Source organism: Gadus morhua, chromosome 8 (genome assembly GCF_902167405.1).
Source record: "Gadus morhua chromosome 8, gadMor3.0, whole genome shotgun sequence".
Classification (NCBI taxonomy): domain Eukaryota; kingdom Metazoa; phylum Chordata; class Actinopteri; order Gadiformes; family Gadidae; genus Gadus; species Gadus morhua.
Window position 1 is genome coordinate 24216072 of NC_044055.1, and position 16540 is coordinate 24232611.

At 43.6% G+C, this 16540-nt stretch overlaps 3 protein-coding genes across 6 annotated transcripts; all 3 read right to left on the reverse strand.

Moving 5' to 3' along the window:
* Positions 1–3313: 3313 nt before the first annotated feature.
* On the reverse strand, positions 3314–4855 carry LOC115549307 (regulator of G-protein signaling 8). 2 transcript variants are annotated; one of them, XM_030364448.1, is made up of 5 exons: positions 4652–4855; positions 4455–4514; positions 4307–4368; positions 4005–4171; positions 3314–3902 (listed from the first exon to the last, which is right to left on the reverse strand). In XM_030364448.1, the coding sequence occupies exons 1-5, from the start codon at positions 4693–4695 to the stop codon at positions 3717–3719; spliced, it is 519 nt and encodes a 172-aa protein (XP_030220308.1). In that variant the 5' UTR covers positions 4696–4855; the 3' UTR covers positions 3314–3716. The 2 variants fall into 2 exon arrangements, with proteins under 2 accessions (XP_030220308.1, XP_030220309.1); XM_030364449.1 differs by having other exon boundaries at positions 4486–4514; positions 4652–4851.
* A 1427-nt stretch (positions 4856–6282) lies between these two features.
* Positions 6283–8115, reverse strand: rgs1 (regulator of G protein signaling 1). 2 transcript variants are annotated; one of them, XM_030364015.1, is made up of 4 exons: positions 7865–8115; positions 7553–7637; positions 7268–7434; positions 6283–6978 (listed from the first exon to the last, which is right to left on the reverse strand). In XM_030364015.1, the coding sequence occupies exons 1-4, from the start codon at positions 7895–7897 to the stop codon at positions 6802–6804; spliced, it is 462 nt and encodes a 153-aa protein (XP_030219875.1). In that variant the 5' UTR covers positions 7898–8115; the 3' UTR covers positions 6283–6801. The 2 variants fall into 2 exon arrangements, with proteins under 2 accessions (XP_030219875.1, XP_030219876.1); XM_030364016.1 differs by having other exon boundaries at positions 6284–6978; positions 7553–7632; positions 7965–8106.
* Positions 8116–11191: 3076 nt separating this feature from the next.
* rgs18 (regulator of G protein signaling 18) lies at positions 11192–16168 on the reverse strand. 2 transcript variants are annotated; one of them, XM_030364009.1, is made up of 6 exons: positions 16023–16168; positions 15836–15920; positions 14654–14758; positions 14176–14237; positions 13299–13465; positions 11192–12449 (listed from the first exon to the last, which is right to left on the reverse strand). In XM_030364009.1, exons 2-6 carry the CDS (start codon positions 15889–15891, stop codon positions 12195–12197), a joined length of 645 nt encoding a protein of 214 aa, XP_030219869.1. In that variant the 5' UTR covers positions 15892–15920; positions 16023–16168; the 3' UTR covers positions 11192–12194. The 2 variants fall into 2 exon arrangements, with proteins under 2 accessions (XP_030219869.1, XP_030219868.1); XM_030364008.1 differs by having other exon boundaries at positions 15836–16168.
* Positions 16169–16540: the final 372 nt, after the last annotated feature.

Below are 16540 nucleotides of genomic sequence, written 5' to 3' on the forward strand. Positions count from 1 at the left end.
AGCGGCTTCTGGAGAATAAACTCTATGTAAAGGCTGAGAAATGCGAGTTCAGTGCAACCTCTGTTTCCTTCCTCGGTTACATCATTGAGAGCGGGCAGGTGAGGACCTGCCCAGAGAAAATCAAGGCGGTGGCAGACTGGACCGTTCCCGGGACACGCAAGAAGCTTCAGCAGTTTCTCGGTTTTGCCAATTTTTACCGGAGGTTCATCCGCGACTACAGCAGGGTTGCAGCCCCTCTCACTCGCCCCACCTCTCCCGCAATCCCATATGCCTGGACACCAGAGGCGGATGTTGCCTTTTCGAGGCTCAAAGGACTATTCTCATCCGCCCCTATTCTGATCCAACCTGACACCTCCAGGCAGTTCATCGTGGAAGTCGATGCCTCTGACACTGGAGTGGGGGCCGTTCTGTCCCAACGTGCTCCTGTTGATGAGAAGATTCATCCCTGCGCCTTCTTCTCTCGCCGGCTATCACCTGCTGAGCGCAACTATGACATTGGCAACAGAGAGCTGCTTGCTGTGAAGCTGGCGTTGGAGGAGTGGCGGCACTGGCTGGAGGGGGCGGAACAGCCGTTTACCCCACGTTTCATGTCTCGTTTCAGGGACTCATCCTCGACCCCTCTCACATTCAGGATTTTCATCTGGCTCACCCTGTTAAGCCTAGGCCGCCACGAGGCGTCCGTTGAGGGGAAGGTCCTGTCATGGCCACTGTTGTGGTGCTGTGTATTCTGCCCCTGTGTTGGCCACGCCCCCTGTCTGTCTCTGTGCCTTGACTGCCACTCAACTGCTCACACCTGGCCTGCATCAACTCATCAACTCCCCTTCAAATACACCTGGTTTCCCTGCAGTCATCGCCAGATCGTACTTCGTGTTACCGTGGTAATTACTCGTTCCTGGCTCCAGCGCAAACTCTCTAGTGTTCTCTCTTGTGGAATTCTCGTGCCTCACCTTTGTTTTCTCTCTCCTTCAGTTTTTGGATCGTCACCTCCAGCCTGCAGTCTTCACTTCCGCCAGCCTGATACGCCCCACTCCAACCTACCTCCTGCTTCTCTCCTAGCTGTACTAAATAAACCTGTTCACCGTCCCTCCAACTCCTGTCCTGTCTCTGTGTTCTGCTCTTGGGTCCAGCAGCTAACGCTACCCTAACAGAGGACTTATTTATGAATGAAAACGTTGATTTGAGGTAATAAATGACTTAAAATATTACAGTGTCCCTTTAACCTAATACCTCAGGTAACATCCCTCAACCGATTCAACAGATTGTCATTGGCTTTTACTTTGTATGTTTAATAGTACTCCGAGAACTAATTTCTTCATAGTGAGCTCAGTCACATGGGCTTATGTTACCACCCGGACACGCCAACCTCTCTCACCTTCAGCACGTTCCTAATCCCCTGTCTCCGCCCTGATGACGTCCTTCCCTCATCTAAGGTTGATCAGCCCCACAGTCTATCACCCCTGGTTTTCATCCTCTCAGCTTCAGGTCGTTGTCTACCTAGAGGCCTTCCAGAGTCACCTAGTATTTCTAGTTCTTTGTGTTTCAGTTGATAAATTTCATGTTCCATGGAGCTATGGGTGGAGGTATTTGTCCTGTGTAGGGCTGTGTGTCGTCTGTACGGTTAAGGTACTGAACTAAGCACTTCTCTACACGCATGACACTACACAACACTGAGCACTGGCTGGACCTTCAAAGTCATTTTAATGTATATTGTCCCTTTACCCCTTTACTAACCCATCTTGTTACACAGTCGCTGCCCATTTAATGCATCTACAAACAGCATGCTCGGAAAGGACTACCAGTTCTTTCATCCTTTTTCAATACTGCATTTGTTGGTGAACTATAGGAGACATTTTAAATTCAATGCAAATTCGGTAGGCGATAATCTTGCACTTCCTTATCCCTCAGTTGGTAGTGCAGAGCTCGGCCTTACCGCCGCACCATGGTGTAGGGCTGTTCCGTGGCAGGGGGGGAATGTACCATTAGGGTTGGAGAATGCGCCGAATCATTGAAATATGCAGAATTACATTCATTCATTACATTACACAGCGCTGTTGCCTCACAGCAGGATGGTCCTTGGTTCAAACCCCGTTGGGGGGCTGGGGGGGAGTTGCATGTTCTCCCCGTGTTCACATGTCAGGTTTCCGTCCACACTAAAAAAGACGTAACAATACTTCCGCCTTCAGTGCCTTGACCTAGGCACTAGCCCTCGTTGGTCCCCAGGGGCTGCACTGTGGGGCTGCCCCCTGCTCCTACTGATTCAAGTGATGCTAGTGCTCCTAGCGATGCTAGTGATGTTAGTGATGCTAGTGCTCCAAGTGATGCTAGTGCTCCTAGCGATGCTAGTGATGTTAGTGATGCTAGTGCTCCAAGTGATGCTAGTGCTCCTAGCGATGCTAGTTATGTTAGTGATGCTAGTGCTCCAAGTGATGCTAGTGCTCCTAGCGATGCTAGTGATGCTAGTGCTCCAAGTGATGCTAGTGCTCCTAGCGATGCTAGTGATGTTAGTGATGCTAGTGCTCCAAGTGATGCTAGTGCTCCTAGCGATGCTAGTGTTGTTAGTGATGCTAGTGCTCCAAGTGATGCTAGTGCTCCTAGCGATGCTAGTGATGTTAGTGATGCTAGTGCTCCAAGTGATGCTAGTGCTCCTAGCGATGCTAGTGATGTTAGTGATGCTAGTGCTCCAAGTGATGCTAGTGCTCCTAGCGATGCTAGTGATGTTAGTGATGCTAGTGCTCCAAGTGATGCTAGTGCTCCTAGCGATGCTAGTGATGTTAGTGATGCTAGTGCTCCAAGTGATGCTAGTGCTCCTAGCGATGCTAGTGATGTTAGTGATGCTAGTGCTCCAAGTGACGCTAGTGCTCCTAGCGATGCTAGTGATGTTAGTGATGCATCACTAATCTGCCGTTAGACAATCGCTGCATTCCAAAAGTTTGACTTTCGTAATGAATATCGTTCTGACTTTGGCTGGGATGCGATTGATTTCCAAATACTGCTGCGTCCCTACAATTGTTAGAAACACTCAGCCAATTAGAGTGACTCTTGCTCTCTTCGCTCTTACGGTAGCTGGTTTGAAATAAAGCGAAAAAACACATCCTCTGATAAAAGCCGTTAAGAATTGAGTTAATCTTCCAGATTGTTATTTAGTCGAATTAGATTATCTTTGAGATATTAGTGACCCTTTGGAAACAATCTCAGGTTTTGCAGATATTTTATAAATATAAATTTGAATAAGTAAATGCAAGTAATGTCTTTACTTTCCATGAATGTATAATATAGGATTAGGGTTAGTGTTGACAACAACTCTACTCGGGGGTTCAGTTAGCAACTTTTTTTATTATACATGGAACACATGGAACATGTCACCAAGGCCTTGCACTGGGATCAATACTGATCCACTTGACCTGATTAAAACTGTACACACATTTGTCTTCCTCCATGAATTTCTTCTACCCCTTCTTTGTATTTGCCTCATCATCACTATCATCATCAACATTGCCATATTAACCCGGCAGAAACATGGAAACCATAGAATTCACCATCTATTTGCACCAAGAACAGTATGCAAAAATGCTTTAAGATTGCAAGCAAGGCACAACTGTCCTCCCCTCATGGTGTGAGGTCAGTCCTTCAGCAGCTCACACAGCTCTCCTCCTGTAGGGCCTCCTCGCCCTCACATCACACATCTCACATCCAGAACATCCAGGATGGACAATCCCTTACATCTTGAAGCTCTCCGACCTGGAGTCCATTAAGGTCTTGTAGATACTGGACCTGAGGAAGCGCGGGTATGAGTCCTTCTCCATCAGGCCGAACACCGTCTTCTGGGCCTCCATGAAGCAGGCGGTGGTAGGGGCCTGCAGGTTCCTCTTGGTCAGCTCTCTGGTCTGGTGGTCGATGTTTATCTGCAGGGAGAGGGATTGATGTGGACGGGTGATTTTATTGAAAGTAGAGTGAGACGTAGGGTTGTGTATGTCTGTTTATGGATCCCAATGTGGCTGATATACCTCTCTCGGAGCTTCAACTCGAATGAAGCAGTTGAAGATCTTCCTGGCCTTAGCAGACAGTCGAAAGGAACGCTTAACCTTCTTGTAGTCCTCGCACACCAGCCAGAATTCAAGATTTTCGTCACTGAACTCTGCCTTTAAAAATGCCTGAAATGTAATCATGCCATCTAAACGTAGAAAAACAACAAAACGAAACAAAAACAAAGTCAACAGAGGTCTATAGTTTCACATTAGCCTATCAAATGTTACATAAGCATTATGTCAAAGTGCTTATTTGGTAGCTTTCCGAACGGGTGTCTTACAGGGGGATTCAAGAAGCCTTGCCAGGGACTGCGACCATTGGTTCACCTCCTCAAAAGAAAGCCTGCAAGGGAAGGAAAATTGCATTAACTCCTTCACTCCCTCCCCCCGCTGCCTGATCAGACAACAGAATGTGGCGTGTGTGCGTACCCTCTGGTGCTCAACTTCCGAGAAGACGTACCCAGCAGTTTAGACCTTGATTTCCCGTCCCTGATTGAGAAAAGAAAGTTAAATGATGCATCCATGGATGAGGTAGCAAACCCCCTTCAGCCACTAGTGGCCGAGGTATGTGATTATATATTGAATGGTTCTACAGTTTCAACTCAATCACTTAAGCCAAAACATACCCATTTCTCCTCTTGTCCTTAGCTTCCATCGGTGGCCTCAGCATCCTCAGCAAAATATATCTATATATTTATTTATATATATATATGTTAAAGAATGGTTGAGCTCCTAGCGTATTACAGACGGCTTTGCTTCATCGGCTGACGATCAGACTTCAACACATCCAGGTTTATATCTCTATTCACCCGGTTCAGAACGTCATTCAGTGCCGTCTAACCACAAAGAGGAAGTGGCGATGACGCGCCCCTGCTCGGTGGCGCTAGAGCCGCGTGTCACTGTTGTGCCTCACAGGTCACCACTTTGTTTGGTTTGAGGTTTTTGGATGCAAATAAGCCAATGGAAAAAACCAGCAGCACGGCTCTTGGTCACTGCGGGCTCCAGGGCTGTTTAATGGGCGCTCTCTTATAACCCCAATGGGGATTGGTGGAATGGGACATTTTTTAAGAAACTTTGGACAAAAAAATACATTATAAATGTTTACTTCCTGTATTAGGGATGCAGATATTAACATTTAGTGATGTGAGAATTTGGTAGAGGAAGTAATGGAATAATCCCTTTTGGATGTGGTTCTGGGCCTGCCTCTGGCCTCAATGGAGGACTTGATGTGGCACAACTATCAAAAGCCTTTCCCTGAAGCTGCAGTCAGTGTCATACAGTCCAGTAGTATAGGACATACTGTTGCAGCGGGTGTGCACATGTATTCACTTATTTACTGACTGCTATGAGTCGCAGTTGAGTAGTGATCCCAATAACAGCTACACAGCCATGCAGCGCATTTGTCACACGTTCAACTGAATAATTCTTGCAGGAAGCCTCAATAGTGGGCTACCCGCACAGAGAAACAGGTCACAGCAGGGTATCAGATGGAGGAAGGAAGCTGTGGCTCAATGTGTACAGACAGAACACCATAGCACACTCACCCAAGACATACATGTAGCAATGAATGGATGCTGCTGATGACAGATGGTAGTTGTATGAGAAACCAACAGGCTTACTTCTTTCACTTTCTATGGACAAAATAGGCACTAATCGTGACCTATTTTGTCAAAGTTAGGAATACATCTCAACAGCACCACTTTGCATTTTGGTTCAATGTTTATGTCAATGTATTATTACATTGAATCTTGTTGGTCTTATATCACTATATTAATGCAAATAACTGATGCTAGTTATTGTAACCAACTTTAAGCCAAGCCTGAATTTCCTTGCTTGTGCTACGTGACGACAAACTAATTGTTTGCAGAAATACTTCAGTAGCGTAGTAATGAAACAGTTAGTTTAACTTTGTCGCCTCCTAGTGGTCTTTGACTTCGATGATGTGGACTCACGTCATGATTTGCATTAGTTTCAACATGACAACGCCCCTATTAGCATGTCACACGCACACTGTAATCTTGCATGTACTTTTTGCCTTTGAACCAAATATTTTAAGCTGTAAAATAAGCCAGACATTTCCATTTCCAAAATAGCTAAAAAGTGAGATCATCATAAAATCATTACATTTAAATATCATTAAAAGGTCTCTCTATATAGTACTTTATGTATCACAGTTAGCCACAGTTTGAGAAGCGCTGTTCAACCACTGATAAGAGGCCGAGCAAACACATGAGTCAACACTTCTGGGGGACTTTTATTTAAACTTTATTATATTCATTTCAAAAGTGAAAGATGCTTTTTTTTTTCAATTCAAATTTGATTGGATGTCAATAAGACTATTTACAATAAATTGCTTGTGTATTGAAATGCATGTGTATAGTGTATAGAAAAAATATAAATAAAGGGGATGAAAAATGTGTTACATAAAACATTTTTTTGGTTCGTTTTTCTTGATCTAAACACCAGACATGAGCTATATTACAGGTATGTACTGCTAAACCATCACACAAGGACAACAACGGCTGCTTCTGATGCGCTGTAAAGGAACGCGGCAGTGTTATGGCGTAATCCAGTTAGCCACACGGGAAGACAGGACCCAGGAGGAGATAGGATCCCAGAGGAGACAGGACCCAGGAGGGACAGGACCCGGGACAGGAACAAGGACGAGACTGGTCCCAGGAGGGGACCATAGCGGTTGGTGCGGGGGTTCATCCATAGGTTTGAGGGTAGGGGGACAGTGGGGGGTGGTTTGAAAACCAAAACCAAACAAAAAGAGTCAACTGGGTTCCTTTCTCATGAGGAGACCCTGGTAGACGTCAGACTTCAGGAACCGGGGGTAACAATCTCGGGCCATCAGGCTGTAGATGAGCTTCTGCGCCGAGTCGAATGACGTCAGTGTGGGCTGCGAGATGTTCTTGGTGATGTTTTCTCTTGTAGTGCAGTCTATGTTAATCTGAAAAGAGAAGGGCACCCACAATGTTTCTGCTATAAAGGCGTAGTCCTTAGTCAGTTATATGTCTGAGCTTGGCCTTTAACAATCCTCTTTTTGATAAAATACATTTTTACCCGACTGTTACTAGATTATATATTTCAACCCAATCTACTACTACTTTTTGATAATTGTACAATTTAGGCGATTGTCCCCGAAATACTAACCATTTCATTAACCAGCATCGAAATCGATTGGAACATAAACAAAAAAGATCTCTGCCGATATAGTTAGATATTTATTTTCTTCATACCTGTCTAGGTGCCTCTGTCTGCACAAACTCTGTGTAGATCCTGTTGGCCGAGGAGATCATTTCCGGACTGTTCTTGATGTTTTTGTACTCCTCACATGCCAGCCAAAACAGTATGTTCTCCTCGCTGTACTCAGACTTGAGGAACTCCACGAAGGCTATCTGTCCAGCTGTGAAGCACAGTCAGGTACAATGGGTTTTGTTTTGTTCATTTCAATGTAGAATGTCATATTTTGGGATCACATTTTTATACATATCTTTTCAAGTTGGATAAAAATGCAAAGTTACCTTTAGAGCTCAAGACTTTGTCCACTGATTCCCCCCACTTATCAATATCTTCCAGCGGGTCCTTAGGAAAGCAACACAATCTACCCTTGAAAAGAGTGGCAAGAGCGGTCACTAGCCCAGTAATCTGTGAACTGCGCAACACATGTCCTACATATCCATCCATACAAAGTAATGAATCATTCAGCAATTTGTATGTATTTGGTGCATTCAAAGCCCTGCCATCATCGACTCTGAAAAATCTGCATGATTATTTTTTGGAGGGGTGTCGGAATAGATAGGCCGCAAACTGCAAAAAAAAATGTAAAAACTTACAGCAAAGGCAAAAGTCCCTGGCACTTTCCACATTGCTGCAGTAAGCTGAAGCCCTGTTGAAAATGGAAAAGGCCCTGGAATCAAATATGAAGGCACTCACTTTATCCCCATCTCCACGTCCGCTGTGAGGGGAAGAGAAGAAAGGTCCTGCCAGTGCGACGCTGGGATTGAGATTGTCCCGAGATGAGGGAGGCAAGTGACGGGACAAAGCTAGATGAGGTCCTCCACCACCATGAAGGAAAATATGGAAATGACCATGCAAAGTATTGTTGCTGTGATCTTAGGGTGCATCCTCCCTTCTGGTCTGCGGCATCACCTGATCCGCTGTGATTTAGTCCCTTCTTTAGTCGTATTCCTTCATGATTTATCTGTAATGGCGTTTAAGGGAAGAATAGGGCTGGATATATTTTAAATGAAGGAGGATGTGATGAATTTTACATCTCACCTTTACATTTGCGAGACGGTTGACATCACTTAGAAGCTGAAACAATCCAAAAGACTGAAGAAGAGCCCAAGCCATCAAGCAGGGCACCTTACAACATAAAATGCTTCATAGTAAGAAAATTAAGAAAAACCGAACATAGACTTTGTCATCATTTTCAAACTATGATGGCAACCGGTCTGTTTTTTTTTTTTTTTTACTGCGGGAGGGGATCCTTACCACAAGCAAATTTCAGCGGAAAATCCTTTCCCCAGATTTACATATCAACTCTCCGTATTCATCAGTGACAAAAAACTTGCATTAATGAATTAAAAAATGAGCGAAAAGAGCATGAGCACAATTCTTCTTGAAACATGGGTGACGTAGATGCATGGGAGATTTGCATGTGTTTGTAAGTTAGGCAAACTGGTGCAAATCTGTGCATTGCACTTTGAATTACTAAGGGAGACAGTGCACTCATGTTTGGAATTCAACATTGTAAAATCAAAGTATCAGGGCTTGAATGTTAATTAATGAAATCAAGTATGGTATACTGATATGAGAGGGGCTGGTATCAGTACATAGTGTATGGACAAATGCCTACACAGAAAATGTCCAGTTTTCTTTTGTGCGGCTTAAAACAATGTTTTTATATCCAAGCAAAATCTCTTTCCTTTTCATAATTTTATATATATATATATATATATATATATATATATATATATATATATATATATATATATATATATATTTATGTATCATTGCAATGATGTCTGCTCTCTGTATGATGCACTGGCCTTTTGAAGAAAAACGCTTTTGATCACATATTCACAATAAATTAAAGGCAGTGTTTGTTGACAGTTCACCAGACGGCATCCAATAGGGAGACACATCAAGCCTGGTAAAGGTTGGTAACCTTGAGCAGGCCGGCCGGGACATCATGTGGCCAAACAAACACGTAATGTAAATCTGACCCGGCGAAGGGAAAACACCACGGCACAAGCCACATTTGCGTGTGTACAGTCGAAGGCCGACCAACTCAGGGATTTGATTTTCAAAGAAGGCAGTGCATGTAGGCACAGGTGAACATCCCAGCGCTCTCATATCAAATGCCTCATGGATGGAGATTTCCCTTCCTCTCCCCTCTCATGCTTTTAATGCTGGCACAGCAATGAAAAAGCCATTCCTTTGTAGACAGAGGGGTTAGATTAAACAAATCTAAATGTGTTTTCTCCTAAACAGAATCAATGCAAGTTTTAAAAATGTGGCAGTAAGATCTATTTACCTTTTTGAACAAATGGAGGAAGTCTGCTGCTCTTCAACCACAGTGAGGCACTGCAGATCTTCGTTTCTCTGATTTGATTTCCCACCAAAAACATTAACACACATATCAGAATCAACACTAATTGCCCAATGTTTCATTTCTTTCTCAAAATGAGCATTATTGTATTACAGTATATCGACAACTATATGGTCTCACACCGAAGACATCCATTATATAAATATATTCTCTGTATTTGAGTGTCCTTGTTAAAAACTTAAAGCGTCATATATAGAAATACCACACAATTATTACAGACTCATAATGCCAAATGTCAAAACAAATCCTAAAATAACTGTTATTGCTCCACTGACTTGAAGTTCCTGATAAGTTATATTACGGATTCCAGGAAAGGCTGTTTTTGTCGTATGCACCAAAACTCATGCACTAGATAGTTTACACTGTGTAAAACCATCCTTTGAAAAAAAAACGTTCATCATCCTTAATCCATTCATCTATCCATACTACATCAAACTATCCATAATCCACTGTCCCATAATCCATTCATCAATTCATAACCCATTCACCCATATTCCGTTCATCATCCGTAATCCATTCGTCAATCCATAAACATTCTTCCATAATCCATTCATCAATCCATTATCCATTCACACATAATCTGTGCACCAATAATGAATTTTTCCATCCATAATACATTCATCAATCCATCCATTTTTCATCAATCTACGATAATTTCATCTATTTTTCATGCATTCATAATCTTTTCATCTTCCATCCTCTTCCAGTTTATTCTAGTCAGGTAAGCAGTCGGCTGAAGCCTCTCCCACTTTACAATGGACAGGAACAGATCACACTAATGGACTGAGATTACACCGGCATTCTGACCGGACCGAAGTACTGTAGAACTAATGAATCGCTATCCCAAGATGTATTGCCCCCCCCCCCCCCCCCCCCCCCCCCACACTCTATTAACAGGTTCCATCATCCTGATTAGCACACACACACACACACACACACACACACACACACACACACACACACACACACACACACACACACACACACACACACACACACACACACACACACACACACGTGTGTGAGGTTATAAAGATGTTGGACACCGGCAGCAATTCTTTTCAAAAGATAATCTTTTTTTTATCAACTAAAGCTGATATAATAAAATGGTTCACAAAATGTGTGTAGGCGCACGTGTGTGTGTGTATACACCCAAGGCTGTGTGTCCAAATGTGCTTGTGTGTACGTCTATGTTTGGGTTCATGTATGCATGTGTGCCTGTGTCTATGTGAGTGCGTTGATGTGTGTTTGTGTTCATATGCATTGTGTGCGTATGTGGAACAAACACACTCTTGCGTTGCAATGCATATTCAATCTGCAGTGGCCAAGCCAAGCAGGACCTCTGATGGACTGAAATGAACACATATTCCTCTCTGTAGGAAGTGTTGTGTGCTGCGCATACCGAAACCATCCAGGGGGCGTTTGCTGACTCACATGGTAGATACATTTTTCAGCAATTTGGAATGAGGAAAGAAAAATCTTTATGGGGGTCCATCTGTCAAACTTAGGCGTGGCCGTCATCCTAGCTAATGAATGATACAAAGAGTGTCTTTAAAATGTGCATTTATTTATTCTTTGTATAATTACTCAACAGGTTATTTAATAATTTACATTTTACTTAAAGCAAGTCCACATATATGATAATCAAAAATATTTTTAATAAACGAAATTCATGCGGGGAAAATTAAATACGTTTAGTATGAGTATAAAACCATGATATATGGTTCTCTGTCACCGCTGCGGGATATTTTAATGAATAGTAAATACATCCTTCCCTCTTAGTGCAACATGAGAGCAGAGGATTGCCGGTTGAGGTGAGAAAGAAAAATGATCTTAATTGGCTACAAGTCACATTAAGTTGAAGGGATGCATATTAACGTGATTAATGTTCCCCCTGTGGCATTATGCTGTTGCATTAAGAGACAAAGCACTTGAAGTATAACCACTGTTTGAATCCAAGCATCGGCTGGTTCTTAGGCTTGCTTGGAGCTGGGCTAACAAACCTAAGATGACCTCCACTAAATTTGCTGTGCCTCTTGCCAAAAATAAAATTTGTTTTCGAGGGAGATGATTGACAAAAGTTAATCTTTCATGTGAATATTTTTGAGACACTTCTAAGGAAGAAATATGTCAGAGGGCTTCACTGCTGACAGCACGTTGACATGCACACTAACCAATCTTTATCTGATAAAGGCCAGCTGAATCCTTAACTGTCATGTTAACAAAATTATTTCATTAGTAAATTGCCGTAGGCACGGGAAAAGCATTTCAGACATCAAGTTAATCTGATGGTCTTTTGATGTACTTTGGTGTCCTCAATGTCATACAGGAACACTATATACAGTATGTATAACATTAATGATTATGCACTATGGGCCATCACCGGTATGAACATAATAACTCAGCCATTCAGCCTTAATTAAACCCAGGTGTGCATGTGAGCGTGGGTCCTAATGTGTTCCCCTGGGCCGCTCTGCGTCCCGCCCGCTGGCCGTCACCAGGCCGGCACCGCCTCCCACCCTGGCCGCTCGGCGTGCCAGCCGCGGCCGTCACCAGGCCGACGCCGCCTCTGCCTCGGCTCGGTCGGCGAAGACGCAGGAGCGCGAGCGCCTGCGGAGCATGACGGCCCCGCCCGGTGCCGACTTGTGGCTGAGGCGGAGGTAGAGGGCGGAAGTCAGGAACCGGGGGTAGCAGTCCTTCTTCATAAGGCTGAACACGGTGCGCTGGGCAGCCTGGAAGCAGTGCTGCGTGGGCTGGGTCATGGCGCTCTGGATGGCCGTCCTGGTGGCGTGGTCGATGTTGACCTGCGGAGGGAGGAGCAGGAGAGGAAAGGCTGGTTGAGGTCTGAACATGCACAGAGGAATAATACTAACCTTTTTGTCTTTTTTCTTGATACTGATACTTTCCAAATATAAATCCTGCTGCTCCTCAGACTCTTGCATGTGTTGGTTGAAGACCACCTGACTAATGTGGCTTAAGCATGGACCTGGCCATGTTTACTCTCTCTTTGTAAACTGCTCCAGATACTTTAGTTTGTTCACAGTTTTTTTTCGTTGCATACGTAGATCCTGCTTCTCAGACTGAGAGTGCGTGGGCGACAGGCTTGTTCAGCTCTGCAGTAGCAGCAAAGTGTGGTGGAGCTCTCAAACCAATGCGTCTCCACCGTGTGACGTCAGTTTCAGTAGCTGCGTGTGAAACCAGGGTTGGCTTGCCCTGAAGTAACGGGTTCCTGGTTTTCTGAGTTCACCACGCTGTCTTCACTGTGAACCCCGGCTGCCTGTTTCCCCCTGAGGACCACGGTGTTCAAGCTCCCCTCTGCTAGAAGGGAAGGGCTTAAGAAGGGGCCTTTGGGGGGGTTGTTTTGTTACAGATAGCGGCTACACTCATTCATGGACCAGGATACTTCACATTGAAATGACTGTCTCATGGCAATGGTCCTGCTAGCTCATTGCCATCCTCTCTGACTCAGCTGCTAGAGCATGGCACTAACCCCCGGCGGGGTTGAGCTTTAGATTCCAACTGATGCCACCCGTGCTAAGAATGTATGCACTAAATGTTTTGTAAGGTGCTTTGAATAAAAGTGCCAAATGGTATATCTATAAATATTTTGGTATTTATGGCAAACCAGGTGCGTGAATATATGCTGTCCATACCTCTTTAGGGGCCTCTGATTGGATGAAGATGGTATAAATCTGCTTGGCTCTAGAGAGTCGTTTGGTATCTGAGTCCACAGTCTTGTAATCTTCACAGGCCAGCCAGAACTCAATGTTCTCCTCGCTGAATTCTGTCCGGAGGAACTGAGAGAAGGTTTCCACACCGTCTGGGAGACGGAGAAAAAGATAAATGTCATTATTGACTGTGTGGGTGTGTGTATGTGTGTCTGTGCGTGTAGAGTGTGTGTATGTGGCATTGTTTCAGTTCCACACTGAAACATGATGGTGTCTGATCCTGGTTGTAACTAGAATTTGGGCATATGAGGTCTGGTCACTTTCTATGTGAGTATTTATATAAAATAAACTTTGTATAACCTATAACATAGTAACATAATTATTAAGAATTACAATTTAGATGCATGTCTTTAATTTACAAATTAATTCTAAAATTGAATGAATAATAGCTGTTATTTAAGTTGTTAGTCGTAGGGATAATCAAGGGCGAGGATATTGACTTATTAGAGATATTAAGAATTCAATTGTCAAGTAAGTACATTTGTCTCAAACCTCTCCCCAACATCCCCTTTTCGCAGGTCTTTTTGTAGCCTCAACCTGATTGGCTGCTATAAACAGCAATAAGGAAGTGGAAGGCTTCTGTATTTGAGCCGCTTCCCTGGTTACAAAACAAAGTCTTAGGCCTCTTTCTTTGGGCCAATTACCCCCCAGGGCAAACAAAAACACAACTCACTGTTCCTCATTCCAGGGAGAGCATTACAATGAGACAATGACATGGACATTGTGTATGGCAGCACACTAAACTGTTTTGGACGGCCATTTGCCACAATCAGTAGAGAAACACTTTGAGGTTCAATCTTACCTGAGCAGCTGAGCAGCTCCTCAAATGACTGGCTCCATCGCAGAGCTGTCTCCACGGAGATACTGCAAATATGCAACACAGTCATCAACAGTTACCTAATTGTAAAACGAAAAGAGTCAAACCGTGGCTCATTTGTTAAAGCATGTGTGGATGTTATTGTTCCAGGTTGATGCAGTCCTGATTCATAGGGAAGGGATGGATGTAACATGGCCGACTTAGGAAACGACATGATTGAAAGAATAGAGTCCACACACTGTATATCGCTCCCAATAGGTTTTTCTCCCACAACTAAAGCAATGTCAACATTTAACATTGGGATTATTCGATCCCAATGTGAAACATTGAGCTTCAATTTATTGGTGGATACAACACACCGTGGGAGCGATCCACAGAGTGGCCTCTACTCTTTCGTATTGTTTCTACTAACAGAGATGAGCAGAAGACTGCGCACGGTTCTTGTTACAGGGTTCTGGCTCACTTTTTGGGCGCTGCAGGTGTCTTCTTATTGCGGCTGACGTTCTCGTGGGAGCCTGACTTAGTCAGGAACAGACTCAGACGGCTCCGGTGCTCCTTGTCCTTCAGCCTGAGAACAGAGGAGACGCACAATCACACTCTCTCTGAAGCAAATCCCAAAGGGGTATTGATGCCAAGCAGGCTCACGTATTGGGATCTGCTGTGTTGGTGAAGGAACCAACACAGCAGGACCCTAACTCAAGATACAACAGTTTAAAAAACAATGTCAACAGTCCCTTTCTTACTCTCTCTCTCTCTCTCTCTCTCTCTCTCTCTCTCTCTCTCTCTCTCTCTCTCTCTCTCTCTCTCTCTCTCCATCTCTCTCTCTCTCTCTAACTCTCTCTCTCTCACTAACTTTCTCTCCATCTCTGTATCCCTCTCTCCTCTGTCTCTCTCTCTTTCTGTCTCGCCCTCTCTGTATCTCTCTCTATATGTAGTAGTATTTCTATGTAAATATATCTGTTCACATAAAGCTTGAATTCATAGGTAACACTTTGAAATATGGGTAAATTAGTTGACGATTATGAACAATAGTTAATACAGCAATAAGCATAATGATATAGTATTAGGATAGGGATTAGGGTAAGTGGGTTGGAATTCGATTTAACCATAACCCTGTTAAATGATGTATACATTAATACATTAGTTAACATGCACACTATTAACTAAGTTAATATGAACAACGATAGTAAATGATTACTTAAACAATATTTAACTGTTAATTAACTTTTAGTTACTGCTTATTACTGTGTCAACTATTATTTGTTGGTTAACTAATGGTGAATTAGTGTACCCTTAATGCAAAGGGTTACCAACATATTTTAAAAAGCTGACAATAATTCATATTATATCAGTATAGTGGAGTAGTAGTACATACGTTCATATGACATTACATTAGTATAGTGGAGTAGTAGTGCATACATTCAGATGACAATTGTATAGTGGAGTAGTAGTACATACATTCATATGACAATTGTATAGTGGAGTACGGGTACAAATTCTTTAAGAAGCAAATAACTGAAGGATCTCGTCTTCCTCGTCTTGAGAGAAAAGATTCATAATTCTGACGGATTCTAACAGAAAGCTAGCAAAACCTCCCATGTCTCTTCAGTTTCTGAAAGAAAGCCGCGTCCATTGCAGTACTGACCTGGTGGCGTCCAGCTCCTTCATGGTAGACGTGTGATGGTCCTGTGGACGGAGCATGTTGTCGCACAGCGCTTCCTCCTTTCCAACTGAGAAGTCACAGAAGGGGAAACAAACCCATAGGCCTTCCCTTTACTATCTTTTGTCTCTTCCTTTTTCGCTTGACGCACATACGTAGTTGACATACATACTTAGCCCGTCGTGTCTTAGTTTTGACCCGCTACACGCTTGTGTTTTGATGGTTTTGTATTGAACTCCCAGTGCCACACTTTGGACCACTGCTCATTCTAGCTCTCTAAAAGGTGTGGGTGTTCTGCCTGCTTTTGGTCTCCTGTCGTTGGGTTTCCTGTATTAAGGGGAAGCCAGCGACGGCTCAGGGCATGGCGGTAGCTAGAGAACCCCCCCTATGGATTGGTTACACTGTAAGACTTTGATCCAACAGTGATCTACTGTATTTAGGTTTTACAGTAAAATACTGAGAAAAACAGTGTATTGTGGGAGTCGCAATGATCGTTTAAGCATTTCCTCTGTCAATGTGTACATTTACAGCCATATACTGTAAATAGCAAAGAATCATGGGAAAATAACGTTTGCCTTGTTGGAGTTTGGGGAATTCGGGCACCGCCACAGAGGTACTTGGGGGTGGGTCTGAGGTACAGGATAACACCTGTGTTGGTTGTGTTTTCTAGGTGATGAAATAAAAGGCTGC